Raw genomic sequence first — 25,657 nt, 5'->3', positions numbered from 1 at the left:
GCATCATGTACAACCTTCTCCAGAAAAAGTTATTAAGGAGCAGAGAGCATATTGGAGGAAGAAGCCTGCAGAAGAAACGAAGGAAGAAAAGAAGGAAGAAAAGAAGAAATCATCAATAGGTTTGGTAAGCTCTTAACCAGTGTTATTAAGTGCATAGTTTTAACTATTAAGTATATCACACGAACTATTAACTTTTATGAAAACAATATTAATGTTACTCGCTTGCATATTAATATTTATTACGTATATGTGAACTATAGCCAGTATCTGTTGTGATTTAAATAATGTGTATGAACTTTAGCGTTTTACCTGTTAACGTTTACAAAGCAATTGTTAACTTTTTATTTTTTTTTTAAATTTACAGATTATATCAAACGCTATTGATGATGCCTTTCAAAAGGAAGATGAGATTAAGGATACCCATTGAGAAGCAGCTCATCGGGAGAAATATTGCTAAATTAAATCAAAGAATATGTCATGCACTGAGGCATTCAAAGAAATTGTATTGTCAAACATTTATGAATGAGATTTTTAGGCTTAATGAAAAAGTTAAAGGATACGATGGATCTGATGACAAAATACTTGAAGTTTTAAAAGAAAATGTGAAGAAGTTTATTGCAAAGTAAAAGAAAGGAAAGCCAACCATGGATGAAGTCGACCGACATGATGATGATAGAGATTTCTTTGCTAATGAGTTTGTGCATGATTATGAAGATGGTAACCTTCAGGAGCATTTTAGTGAAACGAAGAAGGAAGAGATGAAGTAACTAAGAATGAAGAGGACGAGTAGTTGAATAAGAAAAGAGTTGATGTGGAGGGGGTACACAACTTGAGAATGAGGATGTGCATACACAGCAGGAGGTAGTTGGGGAGGAGGACATCCCACTTTGCAAATTCATGAAGAGAACAAAGAAGACAGCCATAAAAAACTATGTGATTCATAGGAGTAGAACTCCAAGCCTAAGAGCTACCAAGAGATCACAACTAGTTAGGACGCTATTGATACGGGTGTATCTTCTCTTTGGAACTTAGCGATCCTCATGAGAGCTTGAGGATAGATGATTCTCATAATAACTTGAGAATAGAGGGGTAAAACAATACAGTAGAACGCAGGTTAAAGCGTGGAACGAGATGATGAATCGAAGAATCGAAGCATCCAGTTTTCAGCTCGTGAGTCGACTCATACATATACATGAGTCGACTCATCAGGTTGAGTCGACTCATGCCTGTCATGAGTCGACTCACGAAACCTAGCAGTTTTATCGAAAGTTTCTGACGAGTCGACTCACCTCATCATGAGTCGACTCACTTAGCATGAGTTGACTCATGCATGTTTATGAGTCGACTCATCGACGGTTTCCTGGTTCGTTTGAGTTTCTGTTTGCACGAATTCCTGTGAGGTTTGGGCTTGGTTATTTACCATTTTTCCATCCACGTTGTTACACCTATATAAGAGATTGTTTTAGGGTTTTAAAAAAAAGGAGAAAGCAATCAAGAGAGATTAGATTGTATTTGAGAATTGAGAGAGATTATTCTTCAATCCTAGTGAGATTGTAAGAGATTGTAAACTATTTTATTCTCATAATCTAGAGAATGTATTTTCTTTCGACACCACTGAATTATTCTTGTGTTCTTGTTATTTTCTTCTCAACCCACCTTTGATAATTCCACGATCAAAGGTGCTCGCACGGCTACTCGTATCAAGTTGGTATCAGAACGATCATATCCTATGAAGGGGGCATTCTGTGTATGGTCCTGACTCGATCGCAATATAAGAAGCTAGGCGAGATCTTTATTTCATTAGAAGGAGTCCATAAATTAAGAAAGAAGAAGATAACTAAATGAGATAGTTCAGCGAGGCTAGATGCAATGGAGAAACAGATGGAGACAATGAGTTCAACTCTCACACAACTCGTTAATATCTTCTAAGAAAAGGACAAAAAGGAGGAATCTTCTTCGAAAGGCAAGAAGAAACTTATGGAGTCCGATGGAGAAGGCGAGGAATCTGATTTTGATAGAGAGGCCGAGATTATCAAAACTGTTCCGCATCAAGGGGATAAGGGTTCTTACCAGAATTTAAAGATAGACTTTAAGTTAGAGATTCATGTTTATGATGGGAGTGTTAACGTCGAGAGGCTTGATGATTGGATCGAGCAGATGGAGACGTATTTTACCCTCTACGGATATTCATTCAAGGAGAAGCTTGTGTTCACGACTTTGAAGCTTTCGATACATGCATTGACATGGTGAAAATCCTATTGCAAGAAGGAACGGAAGGTAGTGTCATGAAACAAATTCAAGGAGCTACTGGGGAAGCAGTTCTACCCAGTAGGGTTCCTTGAGGAGCGTTGGTATAAGTGGTACGGATTACGCTAAAGATTCAACCAGACCGTTCAAGAATATACAACGGCGTTCCAGCAGCAGGCGATGGTTCTCAACATCGCGACAGAGGAATATTACATCTTTATGAAGTATATAGCGGGTCTAAATAAATATATCTGAAAGGAGATGAAGTTGTTCACAGTCGAGTCCATGGCAGAAGCGAGTATGAAGGCCATTGCCATTAAGGGCAGGCAAAAGAAGGGCAACGAAACGAAGGGAGACTCCAAACAGATGGGAGGCAAGTCTAGTTGCTGTCAACCTAAAAAAGAGAAGAAGAAGGGTGATTCGGGGAAGGAAGGATTGACAAGCAATCACTGCAAATAGACAGGGCACGTAGCTGATAGTTGCTGGGAGAAGTGTCCTCATCTGAAGCCAAAAGGATTGAAGAAAAAGGAGGAGAAGAAGGCATAGGTAGTAGCTCAGGATCTGAAGAAAGTTTCTGGGATGATAGAATCCAATAGCAGTCTCAACCTTATAGTGGGGAAACAGATCATGACTGAGGACGAAGACCCGATGGAGCAGCTCTTTGTTTTGAAATTGCAGGTCAAGACTTACTTGGTTAATGCTATAGTAGATCCAGGGAGCCGGAAGAATTTGATATCCGAGGCCTTGGTTCAGAAGCTGGGATTGAAGACGATTAAACATCTGAAACTGTATCCTTTAGGGTGGATTCAGAAGGAGGCGTGATTGAGTGTGGTCAACCAATGCACTTTCAGATTTGCACTCCACGAGTCGTATATTGATGATTTCACTTGCGATGTTATTCCATTGGATGTTTGCTAAGTAATACTGGGCAATCCTTATTTATGGAATAGGTTTACGGTCTACGATAGGCGAGCCCAGAAGTATAAGTTCACCAAAGATGACGAGCAATTCATCTTTCGTTCGGCATCTCTTCCACAGGAGACGAGTTTGGTGACAGTGACTTAGGCAAAGAGGCTAGTGAATGCGAGCAAGAGGTTTATATTGTTAGTCATTAGGCCTTACGAGGAGCAGCTGAGTAGGGTGTGCTTGACTACCTTGAGCAAGTTTTAGGGGGTGAGAAGCTTCATGGGGGCTTGCTAGTATTTGCGCAAGTTCATTCGACATTTCTCGTTTTATGCGGAATTTGAATTAAATATCTATCCTAATTATACCTCCTCTCTTTCTTTAAAGTTTGAACTAAGACACAAACTTCAAAGTTTAAATGAACTACTTAAAGGCTATCCTAATTATTCAGTTTGAACTAAATACCCTAATCCTAATCTGTATGAGGCATAGACTTTACGCATATGAAATTGTTGATAAGAATTGTGTTATTGTTATTGTAATAAAATATTATACAATTTGCAATCTTTATACAAAGAAAACTCTAATTGTAATTGTTATCCTATAACATGCAACATCTCATGCCTATATATAAACCAAAAATTATATAATTTTTATGGTAACTTTATCTTCTTCAACATGTATGTTCCTTTTTATCTTTATGATTATTCTTTAGTAATATTGTGTATTTAATTATTCTCTTTTGTTAATGTCTTCTTCAACATGTATATAATTGCTCACATCAACAAATTAAATAATCTTAATTATTCTATCATCAAATATTATTAATTTCAAATGATCAACTTTGAAATTGGTAGGAGTAGCTTGCTACGGTGGTTTTATTAATCACGCACATGTATTATGAATTTTTCACACGTAGGTTTTGATTTTCAAATGAATTATTAAAAGAAACAACATTTCAAACATCAAGAAAATTACATAATTTTTATCCAAATATAAATATATTTATAATTATTATCCTCTCATATATATGTAACATCTCATGCTTACATATATGTATAAATCAAGAACTACACAATTTCGATAGTACTTTAGTCTTCTTCAACAAGTATGTCTCTTTATTGTCTTACATTATTTTCCTTTTTCCTCTTTTATAATAATTTCTATTTTCTTTTTTTTGTTGGTGTCGTCTTCATTGCTTAAAATTATTATCCCACTGTAAATAGAAAGGTTCTTCAAAGATTAATAAGTTTTTCTTTTTCTTTTGTTAGTGATTGATTGTTGTCTGTGCACCCTCTATTCGAATCAAGATTAGGACTTTAATAATTTATTTGCTATGACGATTTATTTTGTTTAACTATTTCAATCAATCCAACATCCTGTGATTTTGAAGTAATAAATACAAGGACGTCAATACTTATGAACAAGGATAAATTTTCTTTTCTTCTTTTCCTTCATCAATGCTTTTCATATTTACTACTTGCGTCCACTTATTAACTTAACTAATGTGTCAAAATGACAGTAGGAAAATTTTTACGTAATTGTTAAGCTTAAAACTACACACCATAAACTATAAGCAAACAAGTGATGGTTCCTAAAAAGTCTAATGTAGCATTTGCAATGAGAACTCTGCTAGGAACTGAAGGCATTAATTAATAGTATAAATCAATTTGAACAGAAAAGACCCATTAGTAGTTTGTAATTTGCATAAAGCATCCTAAAAAATTTTAAAAATTTTAAACAACACCTTAAATATTAAAAATTCACAAAAAAACATGAGAATTTCAAATCCTCAATAATAATACACCGACTCATAAATAGTTTGTAATTTTCATAAAGCAACCTAAAGTTTAAAAAAGACAAAAAACCCTCAAAATCGAAGATTTATAGAAAAAACATAAGAATTTAAAAACAGTTATTCACATCAGATGTTTCTAACATCATTTAATAAATTTAAAAAATAGAAAATTTTTGTGAGAGTAACTTTTATTCTCATTGAAACAGAAAAATAATAATGTTAGAATCTTTTAAAAAATTTAATGAAACAACCTCAAAACTAAAAGGCGTCTATTGACTCTCACTAGCTAAATTTTGTAATAAAAAAACCCTACGTATTAACATTAATCACAATTTTACTAATTTTTTTAACATATTCACAATAGCTTTTCTCTTTGAGTAAACTATTTGGTTCTATAGTTAGATATTTAATAGATGAGGGGTATTTTTTCGGGAGAAATTATGGTTCTTACATTTAGGGTTTTTTTAAACGTTGAAACTTGAAGTGGGCTTGCTGTGAAACCCAAAACTAATGGAGGATTTTGTGAAATTTTAAAGTTGAGGAGGGTTATCAGAGAAATGCTCAAAGTTAAGGTTTTTTTTTGTAAATTTACCCTTAAAACAACTACAAACTGTAATCATATTGGTTTTCATTATAGATTTTTCCAATAAGTAAAATAGTTTCTTTCCTAAGGGGCTGCTTGGTTACTTGGACCCCACAAGGATTCTAATGGATTTTGCCTAAAAGTGAACCCCTCAACAAAATCCTATCAGATCAAAAATCTGTAGAGCCTATTCTTTGTTTGTTTACGCGGATGTCAGTAGTTGAACAATGTCCATCATGTAAAATTTTTGGGTTGTCAAAAAACGCCGGTAAAGAGAAAAGATTTTGAGGGGATTTGTGGTATATGTTTCTCAGACCTATTTAAAAATTACGAATACAATACAATGTATGCTTATTAAATTCCATCTTGTACTACTTTAAGTTAGATATAGCCACGACCCATGTTCATTAAGCCAGGCTTTTTTGAGAGCTGCCCAAACTTGGACTAGAAGCTCAACATGCCGGGCCTAGGTTTTTTTCAAGCCAGTCTTGGCTCTTTGGTTTTGGGTTTCAGAGTTGCCCAAATCCTACTTAGAAGCCTAGCCCAACGTGTTTCGGGCTGGGCCCAAACCACCCAAATTACATACTTAAGAGTGAGTTGAATTCATGTTTACTAAAATTAAGGGTTCGGTTTTTTATTAGACCTTAATTTTTAATCATTATTTTAATTACTTTTACTAGAATATATCAAGTAATTATTTTAAGTATGGTTCAAATGACCAATATAAGGTCAACGATGTTTTTATATATTATAATGCAACATGATCAAAAAATAGTTTACACGTGATGGAGGCTACCCAAAAAGTGAGAATGTAAGGATGAACTTGTAGATACAGGCTAACATAACGTGAGAGATAAATTCAACCATGAGATGTTTGGAACTTGCTTTCATTCAGAAAAAAGTAAAGACTATTAAGATGGCTTCATTATATGCAACGAAGCCAACAAACATACGGTCAAGAGAGATAATTAAAGATGAATGCTTGGTACCAAGCATAAGTTTTTGTGCTTGGTAGTGAGGTGGCATATTCCCCTTCACTCATTAAAATCGGGACCCACATTCATATGAGTTGAGGAGTAGTTGGGAATTAGAATGAATGGATGAGAATATAACACCTCACTACCAAGCATAAAATTTGTGCTTGGTACCAAGCATACCCATTTTCTCATTAACATTTGTTCTCATTAATATTTATTCTCATTCAAATTACTTGTGAAGTTAGATGGGAAGATAAAAAATGAATTAGCCTAAGGAAAGATAATAGCATGAGAAGTCCAGATCTAGCATGATGTTACAATCGACGTACATGATGAAGACACTACTCCAGAATTAGCTTAAAAAAAAAGATAAAAGTGAAGAAGGCTTGATCTTGACTCAATAAAGAATGAAATAAAAATAATAAAAGACAATATTTTCTTAATATTTTATAGAATAGCCTAATTTTTTGAGTAAAATTAGGAATATTTGGGAGAGATATTCACGAGTTTTTAATATTTTATATACTTATTTTGTAGATGCTTTTATCATATAAAATTATACTAGAGTTAGCATTAATATTTAGTTTATGGTTTTTAATGAAGTCTATCAATGATTAGATATAAAATTATACTAGAGTTAGCATTAATATTTAGTTTATGGTTTTTAATGAAGTCTATCAATGATTAGGAATAAAATCCATACATTAATATTTAGTTTATGGTTTTTAATGAAGTCTATCAATGATTAGGAATAAAATCCATATTCTTTTTTATACCATTGTAGTCACTTCTAATCAATTGTGTTGGCTTATTGGATTTAATTATTCCTCTTGCTATTATAATGCTATTTTTCAAGTATTTTTTTACTTTTGCAACACTATACTTACTTAGGTAAAGCTTCATTTCATGTTAATCCAAATAACATGAATATTCAAATTGGCTTCACGTTGATTTCATGTCAATGCAATTATCAACATGAAACTTAAAATTGGGTGTAGCCTATTCAAATAAACATTAAAGAAAATAAGTAATTACAATATTAAATTTTATAGACATAAGTGAGTAAAAACTATCAAATTGAAATCGAAGAATAAATTTTAGTAAAGAAATAAACTAAAAACAAATAATTATAATATTTAATCACGTGCAATGCACGTACATAAAAACTAGTGTGTGTGTATGTGTGTATGTATGTATGTATGTATGTGTGTGTATATATATATATATATATATATATATATATATATATATATATATATATATATATAAATAAACTAAAAACAAATAATTATAATATTTAATCACGTGCAATGCACGTACATAAAAACTAGTGTGTGTGTATGTGTGTATGTATGTATGTATGTATGTGTGTGTATATATATATATAATATACATGATATATATATACATATTTACAAGTCATATCTCAATTTTCATGTTCACGAAAATACAGGTTTTTTTGAACACTTTTCAAAAACAGAGAGTTTTCACAAACGAAAATTGATTTTCCAAAAATTTCTTTTCAAACATGTTTATTTCATCATTTTAAAACTTTTCCTAAAGTTTTACTATTTTTGGAATTGATTTGACATTTTTAATGTAATTTTAAAATCAGCCCAAAACCTGTCACCTGGCATATATTAGTTTGCGGTCGACCGCCACGGTCGACCGCCAGCGATTTCGTGACAGTCGACCGTGAATCCATCAGAGACTTTTGCGGTCGACTGCCGCGGTCGACCGCCAGCCTTTAATTCCTATGCTCAGCCTTTTTGTGCCTCACGGTCGACCGCGAGATTTCCACGGTCGACCGCCGATCTCATAATCGCTTTCTAACGGCTATTTTCTGATTTGATTTTCTGGGACTGTTTTGGTCTTTTCAAGTTTATTTTGGCTGATATTTTGAGTGGGTATAAATACCCCATTGCTGCTCTCTTTCAAAGAACCAAGTTTTTGTTTTACAGTGAAGTTTTAACCAAAATCTTAAGTGTGTTTAAAGAGCTGTTTAAGCTGTTTCTGATCATCTGCTTTAAAAGAAGTCTGCTACAACAAGAAGAGGCTTTTCATTTCAACTGAGGATCTTATCCTCATCATCCTCTATTGTTCTTCTTGTTTATTGAGAAGTTTTCCTAACTCATCCTTTCATATAGCTTATAATTTTATTTTCATATCTTAGCTATATTTATTGAGTTACATATTTTTTTCATTCACTATTATCACACACACAATATTGAGCTTAATATCTTCATACTATATAGTGTGTGTTGTGGGGTGTGATTTAGTGAGTGTGAGCTTCATTTGCGTTCTCATTTGTTATTTAGAACAAACCATTGAGTTACATATTTTTTCATTCACTGTTATCACACACACAATATTGAGCTTAATATCTTCATACTATATAGTGTGGGTTGTGGGGTGTGATTTAGTGAGTGTGAGCTTCATTTGCGTTCTCATTTGTTATTTAGAACAAACCATTGTATTTAATCTTTATTTATGAGTATCACTTGTAATACACTTGTACACCGAGAGAAGTGTGAGGCGAGAGACGGGGTCGAATCCAATAGGAGTGGCGTCGGTTGACGAACCTAGAGAGAGGTTGCATCCGAGCACTTGAGGAGGAGGACACGTGCTAGGTTCCTACACTTAGTGTGTGAAGTGTGATTGCATAGTGTGAGAGTTTTCGGTAAGCTTATAAACCGAGTGTGTAAAAGTTCCGGCTTTCAAACCGGATTGTGATAGTGGAGATCTCCTCGAGGTGAGGAGCGGGGACGTAGGTCGTGGTGATCGAACATCGTAAACATATCGTTTGTTTGTGTTTTGCTTAGCGTACTTTTTATTTGTGCTTATTCATATCTTTCTTGTTCATATCAATCTTATATCATTTGTGCAAGAACAAATTAATCAATATTATTTTTATTAGAATTTAATCGGGATTAGATTAGAATAAGATCCTAATCACCCTCCCCCCATCTAGGGTCTAACATATATATATATATAATATGATATAATATAATAATAATATATATATATATATAATAATATATAATATATATATATATATATATATAATATATATATATATAATTAATATATATATAATAGTAGAGAGAGAGAGAGAGAGAGAGAAGGAGAGAGAGAGAGAGAGAGAGAAATGTGTAATGCTTTGTAACCAAGCATATTTTTTTTGCTTAAAGAGTGAGGTGGCATACCTCGCCGCCCCCCCCCTCCCCCTCCCCCGCTCATTAAAAATTGGGGCCAAACATTCAAACATGGGTTGGGGTTAGTGCACCGTCACTACCAAGCACAAACTTGTGGGATTGTGTGTGTGTGTGTATACACACACATATATAATGAGCAAAACTTGTGTCAACATTAAGTGGAATAGCAAAAAGTTATCACTCATGCCTAGGGATCCTTATGCATGATATAAAAATAATTTTTATATTAATAATGAGTGGCTAAGAAAGTTTGGTGGATATAATATATATATAATATATATATATTATATATATATTATATATATAATAATATATAATGTAGTATTATATATATATATATATAATATATATATATATATATATATATATATATTATATATATATATATATATAGAGAGAGAGAGAGAGAGAGAGAGAGAGAGAGAAATATGGGTATGCCTTGTACCAAGCACAAATTTTGTGCTTGGTATAGTGAGGTGGCAACAATCCCCTTCACTCATTCAAATGAGAGATCACATTCACTGGATTGAGGAGTACATGGGGATATGCAACCATTTGAGATTGAGTTGGAGGGGATTATGTCACTACTATCAAGCACATCTTTTTTTGGCTTGGTACCAAGCATACCCATTTTTCTCATATATATATAATAAATATACAAAACTTATGTCAACTTAAGTGGATAGCAAAAAAATTTAGCACACACACATATATATATATATGAGTAAGACTCCTATAAACTAAGTTGAATGTCCACCAAACTTCTAGGCCACTCATTTATTAATATAAAAAATATTTCATATCATGCAAGGATCCCTAAGGCAATATGAGTGGCTAAAAAGTTTGGGTGGATAGCTTTTTGTTATCCACTTAAGTTGACATAAGTTTTCTCTCTCTCCCTCTCTCTCTCTCTCTCTCTCTCTCATCATCTATATATATATATATATATATTATATATATAATATATATATATATATATACTATATATATATATATTCGTACTTTCTTTTTTTAACCCATTTATCCTAAAAAGTCCAAAGGGGGCAAAAGCTAAAATTAATGTATCACGAGAGAGAGAGAGAGAGAGAGAGAGAGTCGCTACAATTTGCTCATCATCTTTTCAAGAATCAAACAAATCACGATCACGGTCTCACCTCTTCAACCGACATACTATTAATGAATACAACAGAGGGGTGACCACCCGTTTACTAAATACCCGGCCCGATTATCTTTGGATCCGATATGCGCGGATTTCCTTGTAATTGCACGACTAAATTTTAGCTACAAGTTGATTATAAATAAAATTAACGTAGGAGGCCGGTGCGTCACTTCATTTACATGATCAAGATCCAAGGAATACTTCTCGATCCTCTAAAAAAAAATCAAGGAATAATGCGTGACGCAACAGTCACAATTAATGGAAAAATCATTATAAGATCTCCATTAGGCCACAAGCATGGCAAGTGTCCTTCGTACAGTAGTTTCCATAATTTATGCACACATAAAAAACTATGATGTGTAATAATGGTTATACTTACCGAATTAATTATAAGTCTAGGATGTTAAGTACATGCTTTACCTATTTTATGGTCTTTATCGATGGTTGACCCTCCTCTTGATAATGATGGACATGCTAACCTCACACCTATATACAACCTAAAAGGCTTAAAATCATCTCGACAGTAAGGGGCTGTTTGGAAGCCTTTAGGAAACTAGAGTATTTATGACACAAAATAGAAAGTGGTTATCCACCTCACCACTTTCCATTCGAGTGTTTACATTGTTTAATTAGGAATCTTTGCGAATCCTAAAATAATAGTATTACATTGTTTGGGTAGTATAATGTAAACTAGAGTATTTATGATACAAAATGGAAAGTGGTTATCCACCTCACCACTTTCTACAAGGTTTTGACTTTTTTATTATTATTTTGGACACATTTATGACATTGTGTCGGCATAACAATAAAATTACTCCTAATTTTGGTGATTTTGCTTTCGGTGACACATTATCAAAAGGTGTAAGCTTTTCATGTAAAAGAGAATTTAAACAAACAAAGTAAAGTGATGAAAGCTGACATTGGGACCTACTTTTTTACACTTTCCATCCTTTTACATGGTAAAAACATACAAAGTGATGAAAGCTGACATTGGGACCTACTTTTTTACACTTTCCATCCTTTTACATGGTAAAAACATACAACCAAACAGCCCCTAAACTTGGGACCTACTTTTTTACACTTTCCATCCTTTTACATGGTAAAAACATACAACCAAACAGCCCCTAAAAAAGAAAATGGGGTTCTGGATATTAAACCCTTATTTTCTTCCCCGAAATCATATAAAGCGCTATTAGGTTCCCAATCTTAAGTTATTTTCAAATTAGTCTCTTCAATCAATCAAGAGTGTACAGTATAGCATTCAGCGATTAATGTGAAACAATTTATTAGAATTGAGGACCTGATCGATAGTAATTCAATGATTTGAGGTAAAATGTGAAAGATGCAAGGGACTAAGATAAAAAAATAAAAATAAAGAGCCCAGCAGAAGATTAGGGATTCAAACCGAAGATAACGTACAAGCTATACTAACTGCCAATGTTAGTCAACTGCAAGCACGTGAGCGGGGTGAGTGGGTAAGTTTGCATGAACCGATATTAACTATAAACCATTACTAGAGAGTAGAGATAGGATTGCATCTGGCTGCACAAAAACCCTGTGAATGAGAAATAACTACAACAGCGTTGTTGGAGTTTTGGGGAGGGAGATGAAGGGAGATGGAGGATTCACCGCCAGCCGCGCCGCCGGTCCGATCGCCGTCGTTTTCGCCGTCTTGCTTTTCGCGTCGGTCATGGTAATTTACGACTGTGTTTGGTCGTCGACGGCTGCCGGAGGATTTTTCCGGCTACAAAATAAACAAGTTTCGGTTAGTTTTTTTCTTTTTCTTTTTCTTTTTCTCCCTCCTATCTATCTCAAAAATGCTTGTTCTTTTTTAACATTATGATGCATTATGTTGGCTCTCATGTTTTCTTAATGAAACTGAACAAAGATGTCTATGAAATTTGTCAACTAGAGAAAATAGAAACAACAAGTCGATCGATCTAATCTTGTTTAGAGCAATGCTCGCACGATCAAATGGCAGGGATTGTCCGCGTTAAATTCTGAGTTTATTAATAACAGAGAACTGATATCTATTTATCTAAAAATAAAAATATAATATTATAGAAATACATGCATAATGGATATTTGTGACCGAAGACGAACTAAACAATGAGATTTTTATTTTTTTTATTTTTATTTTTTTTTTTGGGATTGTCTTTGGGATGATATTTAAAAGTAGAGCGCATTAAAGTCTTTTGTAGTTGACGCATGCAGTTGAAAAGTTTCTTTCGCGTGGTCAGTAGAACTTCGCTGTACAAATTCAAAATAATTGGTTGTAAAACTGTTGAGAACGGATAACTTTCATATCATGATAACGATATTGGGATTTTTCGTTTATCCCTGTCAGTTTTACCCTGTGCTCACATTCACGTGCATTCATAGCAGTGGCGCAATATTAAAACGAGCGCACAAACTTACAAATATATTTCATCTCTCAGGAAATTGGATGAAAACACTGTGGCACACGGGAATACTGTAGCAAAGGCGAAAATTAAGAAAATAACGTAGCAGTTAAAACTGAAATTACTGTAGCGAGAGAAAAATATGTCGTACTTTACACGGTGTTCACACTAGTGAGTTTTATTTGAAATTAAGTTTACAACATGTGCGGTCTACTTGTCTTTTTGTTCAAATGGAGAGCTTGATCAAAACTTCGTGGGAGTTGGCCCATGAAGAAAGCTACTTTAATAATGTTACTTGTTCTGTCATATAGAGGAAGAAAACACAGAGTGCAAAGAAAAAAAAAGACTTGAGCTTCTCTATTTGTTCTTTGATGAGAGAGAGTTCAAAAATTAGAGCATTATGATTATCAATTTAAGTCCTATCTCATCTCTGTAATTCTCCTCTCCTTCTCGGAATGAGGTCGTGGTGCTTAAGAATGTGATGTCTTGAGTACTGTGCTTGTGTTTTATGTATCATCACTAATATTTTGTGTTACTCTTTTGATTGATTTATCATTTAAACTCAACCACTTCCAAATATACTCCTATAGGTTGCAGTCAGTTTGTTGAAGTGTTGATTGCCTCACAAGTGCTTAGATAAAATATTGGTTATATACTTATATGGTGACATCACTTTTCAGAAATCTTGGATCCGCCACTGATCCGTAGATGTATGAACTTGCGTACACAATATATGCTGATTCTGGAAGGATCTTTTTTTCTCTGACTTCATATTTTCTTTATCAATTCCACTTAAAAGGGAAAATATATAGAAAGTGAAGTAGGATGAATTCACCAAAAATTTAAGAAAAGAAAACATAACAGGCCACAAGTATGTGCAGTTTGCTTTCGGCGGGGTACTGCAGCAGCGGAGGCAGAAAAAATTTTCTTTGAGGGTGAACGATAAGTATCTATTGACCTAAAAGGAAAAAAAATATAATACTATAAAGTTATAACACTCAAATGGGAATGCACTCAATAGATTTTATCAGCTTCATTGAGTCATATTTTATAATTATTCCAACTAGTTGCTTATTTTTCCATTGCACCCTGTATAGTTTAGCACCTAACAATGAGTTACTTTCCCCTTGATTCTCCAGTAAAAAAATTATGACAGAGGGAGTAACATACGACCACTACCTCAAGATTAACTAGGTATACATGATATAGAATGTAGAAAATCCATATTTCACTTGCTATGGTTGAGATGAAATAGAATTGTAGAAGTAATGTTATGGGCATATTTATATTTTCCATATTGGATGAGCAAAACCATCATTACAAAAGGTAAGTAAATTTACAATTTGTAAATAAAATTATAAAAAAAACATACTCCCTTTAAAAGAGGAAGTTGTGGAAAAACTTTTTATGGACTATATTACCCCTATTTTTTGATATTACATTTTAATCCTAACTAAACTAAATTAATTATTATTGTTAATTAATTATATTATATGTCACTTCGAGTTTGTCTAACTTGGTCCCTAAAACTTTCAATGTTATTGTAAAACTCTACATCATATTAATTATTACTAATGTACAATAATATATTAATAAGCAAATTGCATGTTAATAAATTATTTATGGAAAGAGTAGAAAACATAGAATTATTCTAAAATTGTAACATGACACTCATATAGGAAAATTACAAAGAGTATTCTTGCGTTTAGGTAACAGGACAGAAGGTACAAACATGTAATTTTAGAAAATATTAGGATATTTAAGTGCATCAAGATACAAATGGAGGTGAATAACTTTCGTACTATAAATTAATTACAAATTTGTCTAACTTGGTCCCTAAACCTTCCAATACTACTGTAAAACTCTACATCATATTAATTATCACTAATGTATACTAATATATTAATAGACAATTGCATGTTAATAAATTATTTATGGAAAGAATAGAAAACATAGGATTATCCTAGAATTATACCATGACACTCATATAGGAAAATTATAAAGAGTATTTTTGTGTCTAGGCAACAGGATAGAAGGTACAAACATGCAATTTTAAAAAAAATATTAAGATATTTAAGCGCAACAAGATACAAGTGGAGGTATATAACTTTCATAAACTATAAGGTACTTAAATTCAATTAAGTCTATAAAGATTTAAAACCTTTGTTAATCACAAATAATTGTATGTGATCCTATTGATAAATAATATCCATCATATAATATGAGGCCAGATGCTTAGCTTATATTTATGTAGTAGAGGAGATGTGCAAAAATTAAAGCATTATATTTTAAATAATCCCGAGATTTTAAATTATTTCTAAAAATTATATACATTGCTTAGAAATCTTTAGAAGAGGCTTTTGAATGACTACTACAAAGTGTTGGACATCAGATAAATATTGGATAACTAAAATCTTTAGAAGAGGCTTTTGAATGACTACTACAAAGTGTTGGACATCAGATAAATATTGGATAACTAAAATCTAGGATATCATATAATGACTACTACAAAGTGTTGGACATCAGATAAATATTGGATAACTAAAATCTAGGATATCATATTGTAGAAATCAGGGATATGTAAAAAATATTGGGTGTCATATGATATAATATTCATACATAATATAGCATTGTAAACTATAATCTAACATATTAATGAATTTTAAATATAAGAATTTGCATGAAAATGTATGCTTAAAATATGGGAGAGCTGAGAGTGGAGAGATTTGGGAGACGAATTGTGACTTTTGCGGCTTTCGTGGGTTTCGCTTTTGGTTCCTAAACATGACCCAAATCCTAGCCTATAATCAAATTAAAAATGACTCGATTTTGTTGATATCTTCAAAAGGGATGTAGTATATCACTCTATGAACTGATTTGGGTTATGTATCCTAAAATTTATCTTATACATCAACTCTGAAAATCTTTTGCTACAAGAATCTCTAAGAGAAATTTAACCTTTATTTGTGAATGGTATATGATCCTTCTAATTCACCTTGTTTTTCATGATTTGTAATGAACTATTTGACAAAATAAATTAAATTGTTCATTTTTTTAGTTCTCACCTTCTTATAAGTTTATGAAGCATGTAGCTTGGGTATAAGTATTGTTGCGGATAATGGATTCTTATAACTCTCAATCTAAATTTTTTAATGTTATTTGACATTGGATAGATCTGAATTATTTGTTAAAATGCAATTCATAGTGCATAATATGTATAAATCATTCTCATATTATATTTTACAATTTTCTAAACTAGAGAGTAATCGTTTTGACAAATCGTTAATTAGTTAGGAAGATGCAGAAAGACTACATATTAGATTTTGAAATCGATCATATAATTTATGTTTTCTTTATTGATTGAATTTACACATTCTGACGAAGAAAATTATAGAAAAAAGTTTTTGAATATCTATAATACTTGGTCGTCGGATAAACAATAGGCGAAAGTAAACAACATGTGAAAGTGATTTCTTTATAGTTAAACAAAATCCTATATGACCAGATAAAACCTACCATTTTACTTTGATGAATTCAATAATTTATTTTTATCATTAATAATGATAGTTTTTTTATATTAGTCCCTTACATCATTAATATTTTGAAATTATATCTTCAAGTCATTAAATTACTCTTAAGTCATTAATATTTTAAGACTTTTTCTGTGGAAGGCAAAATGTTAAAACCAACAAGATATTATACATGGAAATATCCAGAATTTTTTAATATTTTATGATAATCATAAACTTTTTTTTACAAACATGTTATAGTAAATAAACTTAAAATAAATAATTTAGATATTTGACCACGTACAGTGCACGTGCATTTCACCTAATACAAAAAAAAGAGCAACTGTTATCACCTATTTGGTGGAGACAAAGCTATAGCTCCCTCACCATCATATCCTAAATTATAAATCGTTTGTAATTTTGCACCAATTATTTACAACCAAATACCCAATTGGAATTGCAAGTACAATTTCCACAATAAAATTGCAGATATCAAAATAATAAACTTGAAATTGATTTCATACCGCTAGCATTTGTTGTTGCAACATTCACTGAATCTCAATTAACAAGCTAGCAACATGATACAGTAAGCTGACGACCAAAAAAGCTTTAAACCTTGCTACATTGGGATGTCCAGTAACTGTAAGTAGGAATTTTGTCCACATTTTTTGAACAAAATCTGCAGATTTCTTCCCCAACTTTCTCACTGGTTTCTTCAGTGTAAACCCTCCTGAAGATACAGCCATGCAAGTAATTTCAATACGTAGCACAATATATACAAAGAAAATAGGGTTAATTGCGGAAAGACCCCTGTTGTATTAATGTTTTGAAGTTAATTTCCCTCTAGATACTTTTAATGTTGCAGTTAACCTTTTAAACTAATAAACTATGTTTCTCAGCAAATATCTCCTACCTTATAATTTCAGGCATCAATCAAACCTAGAGATGAGCTCGAAGCAGCGCTACAACGAGCTTCAATGCCAAACAAGACAGTAATCATTGCAGTACTGAACGAAGCTTATGCAGAAGAGAACAGCTTGCTCGATCTCTTTCTTCGAAGTTTTCGTGAAGGAGAGGACACCGAGTTCTTGATCAAACACCTTCTCCTCGTGGCCGTAGATAAGATGGCTTTACGAAGGTGCAGGTTCCTAGGTCTCCATTGTTACTATCTCGAGACTGAGCATAATGATTTCTCTGAAGAGATGGTTTTTATGTCAAGGGGTTTTGTGGAGATGATGTGGAGGAGGACTTACCTTCTCGGAGAAGTTCTTAGGCGTGGATATAGCTTCATCTTCACGGTAAGTTGAGTAAACATGGATTTACAGATACTCTGGTGTAGGCCAATGCCAATCTTTGGTATCAGTCATAAATCCCTCAGATCCCAGGGTGTCTTGCTATTTGGTTCCTCAATAACTAGAATATCCCTCAGTTCACGATCCACTTAAACTCCTCTCTGTTCACAATAAACATTAGTTTAGGGGTAATTTGGTCATTGAGGGACAAGATTGCAAGATCACCAAGGATTTGAGGGGCTTATGACCAATTTCAAAGGTTTGACGAGTTAATATGGAATTATTGAAGATTTTGAGGGACTAATGTCTAAATAACCCTTTTCGACAAAATAGATAAAAATGTAATATAAACTCTCTTTTTTTTTACCTTTTTCTTCAATCAGGATATGGATGTTCTGTGGCTAAGAAACCCATTCCCAAAGCTAAGCCACAATGGCGAAGACATGCAAATAAGTTGCGACCATTACAACGAAAACCCCTTCGATGAATCCAACCCCCTCAACACTGGATTCTACTTTGTAGCATCAAACAACAAAACCATAGCTCTCTTCGAAGAATGGTACAGCAACAGAAAAAATTCAAATGGCAGGAAAGAACAAGATGTGCTCGTTGAAATGAAAAATAATGGCACCTTTAGTCGGTTAAATATGACAGTCAGGTTCTTGGATACTCTTCAGTTCAGTGGGTTTTGTGAAGATAGCAGGGATTTTCGAGAGGTGAGCAGTCAGGTTCTTGGATACTCTTCAGTTCAGTGGGTTTTGTGAAGATAGCAGGGATTTTCGAGAGGTGAGGACCGTCCATGCTAACTGTTGCCGAGTTCAGTGGGTTTTGTGAAGATAGCAGGGATTTTCGAGAGGTGAGGACCGTCCATGCTAACTGTTGCCGAATTGTGAAGGCAAAGCTCGCTGATCTCGCTGCTGCCTTGGATGTGTGGAAGAGGTCTAATGGCACGTTGAACGCTACATGGCCTGCACATGAAGGTTGCTTTAAGTCATGGCAGGTACATATCAAAATGAAGTTCGACACTTTGTTCGTCTACATAGTTTTTTTGTGTATTTATTCGTAGTTCAAGTCATGTTGGCAGAAAGAGTTTTCTTATATATTTACCCCTAAATAATCCATATTTGCAAAATCTCCCCCCTAAAAAATCTCACTATTTTCAAAACTGCTTCCCAGTTCATAGACGTTGGGAAAACATTCACAAACTCTCATACAAACACAGACACCCACACGTACACAACCATGTACATCCATAAAAGATTTCTGCTATTTTACACACATGAGAGGGGAGATCATACGCACACAAAGACACAAAAAGAAATACCTTCAATAGGCGAGAAAACGATTCCTTCTATTTGAACATATAAATGGCGCACGCGCACAGGAATTCTACTACTTGATCCATTACTCAAGACACTCACACAAAATCTTAATTCAGAAGAGAAAGGAATTCTGCTATTCAAACACAAATACATAAGATATGGGTTTCTTCTATTTAACACATACATAGAAGCACAAGCAACTTCAAATAAGGAGGAAAAGGATTTCTGCAATTTAAACAGGCAAGCACACTTAAGCATGTCGGCAATCAATAAGAATGTTTTCACTGCTACAAAAACTAGATAAATGAAGTCTAGTCATAAATCATCTTAAATAGATAAAAGGTTAATTATTAGAATCAATATATCTGCAGTGAACTCATCTAACCAGTGCATTGCTTGTAACCAGAAAGATGTCTCCAACCTCGAGCTACGGAAAAACCTAGAGAAGACTGCGATGCAGAACAAGACCTTGATTATCAGTGTGCTGAGCAAAGAATATTCAGAGAATAACGGCATTCTAGACCTCTTTCTTCAGAGCCTTCAGCACACTACGGATATTAAGTCCTTGATCAGGCACATCCTCTTTATGGCAATCGATAAAGTAGCCTTCGATCGATGCAAGCTACTAAACCTCCATTGTCATCGCCTCGTCGTCAAGGGAATTGATTTCTTTAAGGAGCAGCAGTTTACAAATGAGGAACTTGACAAAGTGATGTGGCAGAGGATCCGTCTACTTGGAGATGTTCTCAAGCTTGGATACAACTTCATTTATACGGTATGTTTCCATGGATAGTTTTCGGTTGTAATATAAGGAATTACATTTAACAAACCATAAATATTCAAAGATAACATGGAAGAAAAAGTTAGATAAGTAAGTACAATAATAAATGAAAGCAGACAAATATTTTATCAAAGAGGGAATCCAATTGGTCATACTTCAGCTTTATGTAATCTTCGGTTAATTGCACATAGACCCTGAAGTATCCTCATTTCGCACTTAATATCCTTGTAGTTTCCTTGTTGTGGATGAAAACCCCTGGGTTAAATTTTTTCGACTATTTTACCCTTGGTGAAATTCTGCAAATCTTGCCATTGGGTGAAATTAGTGACTCTGAGGTAAAAGAGTACAAAAAAAATGGTTTCCTTATTTTTGGGTTGGTTTTTTTTTTGTGAGGGGGGGGGGATTGCAAGACAGGGATAACGCAGGTGGTCTATCTTCACTTAATTAGCAAGGAAAGAGTTTGATTGGATATCCATAAAATTGTACCGTCAGTAACCAAAAAATTGAAACAAATTTCCAGACCAACCTTTTCTTCTCCATCACATTAATGAAACACAGAGTGATGTATTTAGAGTAGGCAAACAAATTTCACTGAGTTATATACTAACCTAAGATTCTAAAGATAATATAGTAGAATGTCATTTGCTACTTAAGCAGCCCTCATCAAGTCAAATATTTTCCACTATTAAACAATTGTATAGTGCTCTATTGAATGCTTCTGCATAATATACATAAAGTGATAAAACTAAGAGCAATTTAACATATTTAAAGCATATTTACTTGGTCTAAGGCAACACCAGAAATTTTGATGCATTAAGTTATTCAAGATCATACCTTTCTCCTCTCAATCATCAGGATTTGGATGTAATGTGGCTGAGAAATCCATTCTCAAAGTTGGCTCTCAATGGAGAAGATGTGCAGACAAGTTGTGATACATACAATGGCAAGCCGTTTGATGAAATCAACCATATAAATGCCGGTTTCTACTATGTGATCTCAAATAACAAAACTACTGCATTGTTTGATAAATGGTACGCTTATAGATATAACTCCAGAGGCATGAAACAACGAGATGTTCTAAATATGATGAAGCACAATGGTGTCTTTAGGCAATTAAGAATGAAAGTGAAGTTCTTAGACACCACCTGTTTCAGTGGTTCCTGTGAAGCCAGCATGGAGTTCAAAGAGGTGATCACCGTGAATGCAAATTGTTGTGGTAGTGAGAAGGCCAAGCTAGCATATTTGACCAACATGCTTGAAATTTGGAAGAAAAATAACACAACAGCAACCCGTTGGCCTGAGATCAATGGTTGTCATCAGTTGAGAAGAATTGGTAGTAACATTTAACTTTTAAATTATTTTGCCCCTTTCTTATATTTATTGTAGATGCTGATCACAGAGAAACAAAGGATAGCTTGGGAATCCACAAACTGATGGTCTGTTGTTAGATTTTCAATGAAGATAGTATACATGTAAAGGAACCAATATAGAAATGTTTTCTTGACCAGTAGAAAACAGTCTAAAATGCGCACCTATAAGCAATTCATGCACCCAGATAATTTGAAAGGAAAGAGTTTGGTCATATTTCCATCCACAATCTCTCCATGGGCAAACAAAGCATATCCAATAATTGTACATTGCACTTAATAAAGTCAGCAGAATATGAACGTGTATGAAATGCTCACTGGAGATTCTGAAAGAATTATTAAATTATTACTAGTACTCTAGTGCATTCTCTGCGTGCATTACACAAAATGTGAGGGGAGAATTGTCAATGAACCGGTAATGATTTTGAGTATTTTTGTTGAGTTGTTCTGAAGTTTTCCAAGTTTAAGGGCATTTCTTTGAAAAAAAAAATCCCAACATTCCTTTGAGGGCATTTTTGTTGATTTTTTAAGCGTGTGGGCTTTCACAGTTAATTTTTTTTCAGATGTAAAGACATTTTGGGAATTCTAAAGATGTGGCTCACAATGTCTAAAAGAGGGGCTTTTCTTAATATATAGTATAGATAAAACCAAAAAATGAAACTTTGCACTTTCCTGAGTGAATGCTTCCTTTTTCAATGTTAGAAAACCTCACTATCCTCACATTAGTGCTCATATTATAGTTGGCATAGGCTGTGTATTTTTCTATACCTCGATCAGAATGAAAGTTACTGGTAATTGTTATTGCAAAGATAAAAAAATCAGAAGGTGTTAGAAGGTGTTTGTTCCCTGTTAGTCAACAGATGCATGTATTCAGATTCAGAAACTAACTTAGCTCCTTTTATCTTTACTTCATGAAAGAAAATATAAGGCTCAATCCAAAAAAAAAGGAAAGTTAATAGTAGATAATGTTACCTTAGCCGGCTGTAAATAACCAACTCAAGATCTCATGATATCTTGAAAACATCTTTTACATTGTTCATTTTACTCTATAAAACAGAATTTAGAAAAAGAATCAGCAATTCTTCTATCTCTTCTGGTCAATTCCTACCCATCTTCGAAAAGCACGAACATACTCAAGCCTCTTACTCTGTGCATCTGTTCTTGCATCTGATGCTTTTAAGCTCCAGTACAAATCACTGTGAAGCTTAAGAAACTCTCTTTTATACTTCCATGTATCAGTAAACATATTATTCTTCAACATATAATTTACTATATCCATTACGCGCTCGAAATACCCGCCTTGAATAAAATTGCACAGAAAGCAATCTAACAAGTCCCTGTCTGCCATTAGAACTTGATCTTCTATTCTCCTCCTAGTTTCTCCCCAAAGTATTGTTATTTGGCGATACATTTTCAAAGAGGAGTAACCTTTTACTAAATGGCTGAAAGTTTCTACTGTGGGTTGGATGCCCTTTTGTTGCATCCTATTGAAAGTTTTCAAAGCATCGTCCATCATCTTGGCCTTGCAAAAGAATAGAATTGAGTTATTGAACTCATAAATCATAGAAGACGCAATACTATTCTCTCTAGTTTCTCTGTCTATGAGGGCAACCAGATCCTCTGTTCTCTTATTAAGAAGGGTATTTTCATCTGACAAGTTTACATAATGACCCGCTGTTTTCATCTGCTTTAATAACAATTCCGATTCATCCAACATGTTATCTTTGATGTAAGATCTCAATAATGACTCATAAGTACTGGCTTGCACTGGAATTGTAGCTGATTCCAAGTCATCTATAATGTCATGAGCAGTCTCCAACCAGCTTTGATGAATGCAAGCATCTATTACATCTGAACACAAAGTGGCTTCTTCTGAATCGACCTCCTTTTGAATATCAATCAAAAGTTTTGACAACTTAGTCACATTTTTTTCTTTCACATAACCATCTACAAGTTTCGCAAGAGCCTTATTAGAAGGAAGAAGCTTCCCATCAACAAAGAGAACAAACTCACACTTACTTTGGGTATCAACAATTAGATCTTTCTGCAACATACTAGGATCAACCACAATTTTAGAACCCGTGTTAAGGTTGCTCGACCCTATTTGAAAAACACAGTGCTTTTGTAACCGCGGATGAGAAAATTTTGGCCGCCGATAGAGATCCAACACAAGTTCTGAAGCAGAATCAAGATCATTAAATTTGAAGTGTAAGCTCAACAGACTATCATAAAACTCTCGGTAGTGGCGAGTTAGAAGTACAGAAGAAACAGCATCAATGTGTGCTTGGAGTTTCTTTAGTTCGTCACGTTGCCCACAGATTTCATATATCCGAGCAATAATTACTATAGTGCTCGCATCAGCTACAACTTCCGATTGAGACATAATTTCTATTATATGTTGAGCCTTGAACGACGACTTAAATTGCAAACATGAACTAAGAACAAGGTTGAACATGATAGTACTCGGGTACATAACCTTATTTTGCTTAGAAATTTTTCCATCCGACTTGTGTTTCAAGCAAAACTCACAAAATTCGATCAAAATTTCAGATGCAAGAAAGGACCCAACTTTAGTCTTGACTAAGTGGGAAAACAAAATATTCCATGAATCTATCGGCGGAAGCTTAAATTTCTCCAAGATAACCCTTAGAACCGTGGATGCAGGAATCGGCATCTGAGCTCTCGCAAGAGTGAGAGCTAGCCTTGATAAAGAGTCATGATAAAGAACATTGGGCTTCTTGTCTAGAATTAAAAGTACTAAATCATATGCTTTACGAAGCCACTGACGGTCTGATGAGTACGAAAAGCTAACAACCATTTTGTTCACCAATTCGCGATTTGGGAAACCATGCAATCTTCTAAAATTATTGAAAGCCTCCAATGTTTCTTCTTCCGAACCATTTTCCATAGAAATTTCAAGTTTTTTCAATAGGGTGTCATAAGAGGAGTGTTCCCATAAGACCCCCGGTCGAATGCTAGTAGAAAGATGCTGAAGACTACTCGGGTTAGAATTGATCTCAAAGTTATTTATGGACGAATGGAACTGATAAGAACGACAACCCTGTGATTTGAAACTTGAGATGTCAACAAATAATTTTTTGAAAAAAAAAGAAGTAAATTACTGCAAGCAATCAAAAGCATTACATTTGTAGCCCCATTAACTTTTGAAGCAGAAGCAAACAACGAGCATCTCCGTCTCAACTGAGAAAGCCCAGAAAAACCTCTCATTGTGATCGCATCAGAGCTGTTTCCGGTGAAAAGAACCGTCAGAAAAGAGCAGAATTTTTTTTATAATACCTAAAATCATATGATCAAATTCTATTATTATAAATTAATCGAATTTGTGGACTAATTAATGGGCAACAAAAATAAGGGCAAAATTCCACAGGCAAATTGGTTAAAGAACCTAATTAACTGAAGGAAAAATTAGCAGCATTAAGATTGAAATTAAAGGGCACACCTGAACTGGATTTGAGGGCGAACTCAACCGAAATTTAAAAAAAATGGTGAGTAATAATTAAGCGCAAGATGAATGAAAGCAGAGAGATAGGGAAATTGAGGGCTTTTAGTTGTGACATATTTGCATAAACATCCTCTAACAAAACTTTATTTGCAGTTCACATTTTATCACTGGCTCGGGTTTTAACTCTTACCCGAATTAAAATAAGAACCCGAATTAGATAATTCATTGGATTTGGATCCGATCCGACCTAAGGCTTAATTGCACTTAAATACCCTTTATTTGCCCCTCCTTCGCACTTATATACTCGTACAAATTTTTTTTAAAATTTGCATTTATATACCCTTAATTTTTTGGTAACATTTAAACATCCTGAAATTTTTAAAACGGGCACTTAAATATTTTAAAGTTTCTAAAACTTGCACTTAAATATCTAAATATAAGTTTTAAAATTTTAAGAATATTTAAGTGTCGGTTTTAAAAAGTTTAGAGCATTTTAGTGTAAATTTTAAAAACTTGAGTATAAGTAAGTGCTATTTTTAAAAAAAATTAGGATATTTGAGTGTAAATTTTTAAAACTTTATATAAGTGCCGCTGGAAAAATAATATGATATATGAGTGTAGGCTAATTTATCAGATTGG

At 33.7% G+C, this 25,657-nt stretch overlaps 2 protein-coding genes and 2 long non-coding RNA genes across 6 annotated transcripts; 1 reads left to right on the top strand and 3 right to left on the bottom strand.

Moving 5' to 3' along the window:
• LOC109838925 lies at positions 12,408–22,492 on the top strand. Its single transcript, XM_020407354.1, has 6 exons — positions 12,408–12,647; positions 17,720–18,091; positions 18,469–18,801; positions 18,942–19,085; positions 19,814–20,182; positions 21,044–22,492. The coding sequence occupies exons 1-6, from the start codon at positions 12,444–12,446 to the stop codon at positions 21,533–21,535; spliced, it is 1,914 nt and encodes a 637-aa protein (XP_020262943.1). The 5' UTR covers positions 12,408–12,443; the 3' UTR covers positions 21,536–22,492.
• LOC109838927 lies at positions 17,284–17,829 on the bottom strand. The gene is made up of 2 exons (XR_002246616.1): positions 17,707–17,829; positions 17,284–17,523 (listed from the first exon to the last, which is right to left on the bottom strand). It is a non-coding gene; the product is annotated as an uncharacterized LOC109838927 (long non-coding RNA).
• On the bottom strand, positions 17,874–18,656 carry LOC109838926. Its single transcript, XR_002246615.1, has 3 exons — positions 18,453–18,656; positions 18,047–18,246; positions 17,874–17,969 (listed from the first exon to the last, which is right to left on the bottom strand). It is a non-coding gene; the product is annotated as an uncharacterized LOC109838926 (long non-coding RNA).
• On the bottom strand, positions 21,356–25,139 carry LOC109838924 (pentatricopeptide repeat-containing protein At4g17616). Of its 3 annotated transcripts, XR_002246614.1 has the most exons (5): positions 25,016–25,139; positions 24,700–24,799; positions 22,702–24,616; positions 22,528–22,601; positions 21,356–21,485 (listed from the first exon to the last, which is right to left on the bottom strand). XR_002246614.1 is itself a non-coding variant. In XM_020407352.1 (3 exons), exons 2-3 carry the CDS (start codon positions 24,781–24,783, stop codon positions 22,640–22,642), a joined length of 2,061 nt encoding a protein of 686 aa, XP_020262941.1. In that variant the 5' UTR covers positions 24,784–24,799; positions 25,016–25,139; the 3' UTR covers positions 22,544–22,639. The 3 variants fall into 3 exon arrangements, 2 of the variants coding, with proteins under 2 accessions (XP_020262941.1, XP_020262942.1); XM_020407352.1 differs by lacking the exon at positions 21,356–21,485 and having other exon boundaries at positions 22,544–24,616; XM_020407353.1 differs by lacking the exon at positions 21,356–21,485 and having other exon boundaries at positions 22,544–24,616; positions 24,700–24,852; positions 25,016–25,084.

This window comes from Asparagus officinalis, chromosome 4, assembly GCF_001876935.1.
Source record: "Asparagus officinalis chromosome 4, Aspof.V1, whole genome shotgun sequence".
NCBI classification, from domain to species: domain Eukaryota; kingdom Viridiplantae; phylum Streptophyta; class Magnoliopsida; order Asparagales; family Asparagaceae; genus Asparagus; species Asparagus officinalis.
Note: the sequence above shows the minus strand (reverse complement) of the source record. Positions and strands in the feature narration are given on the sequence as shown.